Source organism: Etheostoma spectabile, chromosome 14, assembly GCF_008692095.1.
Source record: "Etheostoma spectabile isolate EspeVRDwgs_2016 chromosome 14, UIUC_Espe_1.0, whole genome shotgun sequence".
NCBI lineage: Eukaryota > Metazoa > Chordata > Actinopteri > Perciformes > Percidae > Etheostoma > Etheostoma spectabile.
The window spans coordinates 17,392,120-17,394,579 of record NC_045746.1 but is presented as its reverse complement, the minus strand read 5'-3'; the positions used below and the strand labels follow the sequence as shown (position 1 = coordinate 17,394,579).

Here is a 2,460-nt window from a genome sequence, read left to right as displayed (position 1 = left end):
GGGATAACTGGCTTGTGGCAGCCAAGAGTTCATAGCGACGTTGCTTTCGATGTCGGCTCCTCCTATCATTGTGAAGCAGAATTCACCAAGTGTTGGATTGTTCACCCACTAATAGGGAACGTGAGCTGGATTTAGAACGTCGTGAGACAGGTTAGTTTTTACCCTAGTACGTTTAACGTTGTTTAAAATCTGTTAAATATAACCAAAGCCTTTACAATTAAAATGCAGTTGCAACTTAAATGCAGGAAAATATCTGATTTATCTGTCATACAGGCATTGTGTCAAGTTAATTAAGTTAATAATTAGTTATGGGCCTTTTAATGTTTATTCATTTTATCTGATGAATAGTATTAGTGCTTGTTATTAACTGGCCCCTTAAGTGGCCCCCAAGCAAAGCAAGTTGAGCGTCCCTGATAGCGTCCCTGTAGTTTAGTTCATGGAAATACAACTGGAGCTTGAGTTGATAAGGCTTAAATTGGATCAGAAGTCTCTTTCAGGACTATTTTTATGTTGCAGAGCACACAGAAGTAACTGGCCCAGAAGGTAAACATAGCTGACAATATGCAGAAAGAAGGACCCCCTGTTTAGTCTAGTTCATCAGCTGCAGCTCAGCTTCTCTAACCTCACATTCTCACAGTAAGGCAACATGTGTTTGACAGGAGACTTTGTGCTTTCGTATCATTCACCCATCTTGTGTTGCCTTGCTGAACTTCAGGTAAAGCAAAGAATTACACCCATCCTCTGCGCTTTAAACAGCATTTCCGTTCAGGGCGGCGTACTTTAAGCCTGTGAGGTTGTTTCTACTGGACGAGCTGACGTCTTGAGGCGAGGTGCCAACTTCAAACACTTCGTGGATGGCTTTTCGAAAACAATGAAAGTTGTACTCTATTAACCCTGCAAAGAGAACAAATTAATCCTTTAAAGCATTTCATTTTAAAGTTCTGGAAAAAATCTTTGTGGGATTGGATTCTTAAATTACAGCACTGTACACACTCTGTCTTTCTGACACTTTTATGTTGGCAGCTTCACACTTCCATCTGACATTTAGGACGGCCTGTATAATAAAACCCCTGTCTAATGCCAATTTAGCTGTTTATAAAATGAAAAATTACTCGCCTTTCCTCTCAAAGCTCTCTTCTCTGAGAATGCAGACAAGAGCGAGAAACTTTGTAACCTCTTTCAAATAAAGCACTGTAGTGTTGTTGAGCTTGATGATAGCCAAAGACTCCTTGTCATAGGCAGAGCCACTGCCCTCCTCCACTAGCCTGGCAAAAAGGAGAATGAAAGAAAGTCACCTTTAAACTTTTAAACTAAAGGTTAAAATTATTGCCAACACTTAATAAATAAATGTAATTCTCCTCACCCGTAAATGCAGGAGACATCAATGACAACATCGATCATATCACAGCAGAGTTCGTAGGACTGCATGTCCACAGGAGAGCTGTCTGTGGCGATGTAAATCTTGCTAACAACATCAAACAGAAAGGCTTTCTCGATCCCAGAATGCTATAAAACATGAAGGATGTTAATAAAAGACGGTAAAAATAAGACACAATTAAACGGAACAAAAGAGAACGTACAGATATGAAAATGTTCAAAAGATTTTCCAACGTTGGTAACTGTGGAATGAGCTTCTGGACGACTTTACTGAAGGCCTCAAATATGGAGTGGTCGTAGATACTGGTTAGGTAGAAGCTGGGGAGGGAGAGTAAACACAGTGTCACCAAACAACTCTTCTCACTGTGAGGACAAAAGAATAAACCAATCGAACGATTCCACAGGGATTAGTCTCGCGTAGCAGTGCGGAGGACAGTCTGGCGAGTCCACACAGCATTCCGGAATGGGAGAGAAACGTGCTCTGGTTTATTGGCATTTCTTTAAACCAATCACAATCATCTTGGGCGCTGCTATGCGCCGCACGGAGCAACGGGGCCTCTGCAAAATGAAGTTAAGCGCAAATTCCTTCAGGAAGACTTCTAAATAAACTTCAATCACCATCATCTCTCCCTAAAACTATTAGGCTGTTAAAAGACGTTCACTTTTCAGTAAACCAATCAGAATTGGCCACAGAATTCATGATCAAATCACAGCAAGACATCCTGCCTTAAATGTCTTCTCTCCTTGCAATGAGCCAACTTTTCAGGCAAACGTGCAACCGTCCCATCTCCAGGCATCATCAACCACTAAAAGCTGAGTTCCTTTCCGGCAGACAGCTCCTGACTGTCTCTGGGTTCCTTCTTCACCATCACCCGTGTCTAGGCTCCATCGGGGGAATATGTCTGGCTTCTCTACCCCTTTAAAATATGATGATGATGAACAATGGAGTAATGGAGTACATTTCTTATTATGTACAGTACATGTACATAAATCTTTGCATATCTGCATCAAACTCAATCCTGATTGAAATAGCCTCGGGAAGGAACGCGTACGTTCAAAAGTTGTTTTAGTCGTGCAACAGAG

General features: G+C 41.5%; 1 protein-coding gene across 1 annotated transcript in view; it reads right to left on the bottom strand.

Moving 5' to 3' along the window:
* Window positions 1-44: 44 nt before the first annotated feature.
* Window positions 45-2,460, bottom strand: part of rragcb (Ras-related GTP binding Cb) — a 5,399-nt gene continuing 2,983 nt past the window's right edge. The window contains exons 4-7 of the mRNA XM_032535323.1: window positions 1,581-1,695; window positions 1,364-1,506; window positions 1,117-1,265; window positions 45-894 (exon numbers count right to left, since the gene is read on the bottom strand). Coding sequence (XP_032391214.1) covers window positions 749-894; window positions 1,117-1,265; window positions 1,364-1,506; window positions 1,581-1,695 — 553 coding nt within the window. The 3' untranslated portion in view covers window positions 45-748. The remainder of the gene's footprint in view (window positions 895-1,116; window positions 1,266-1,363; window positions 1,507-1,580; window positions 1,696-2,460) is intronic.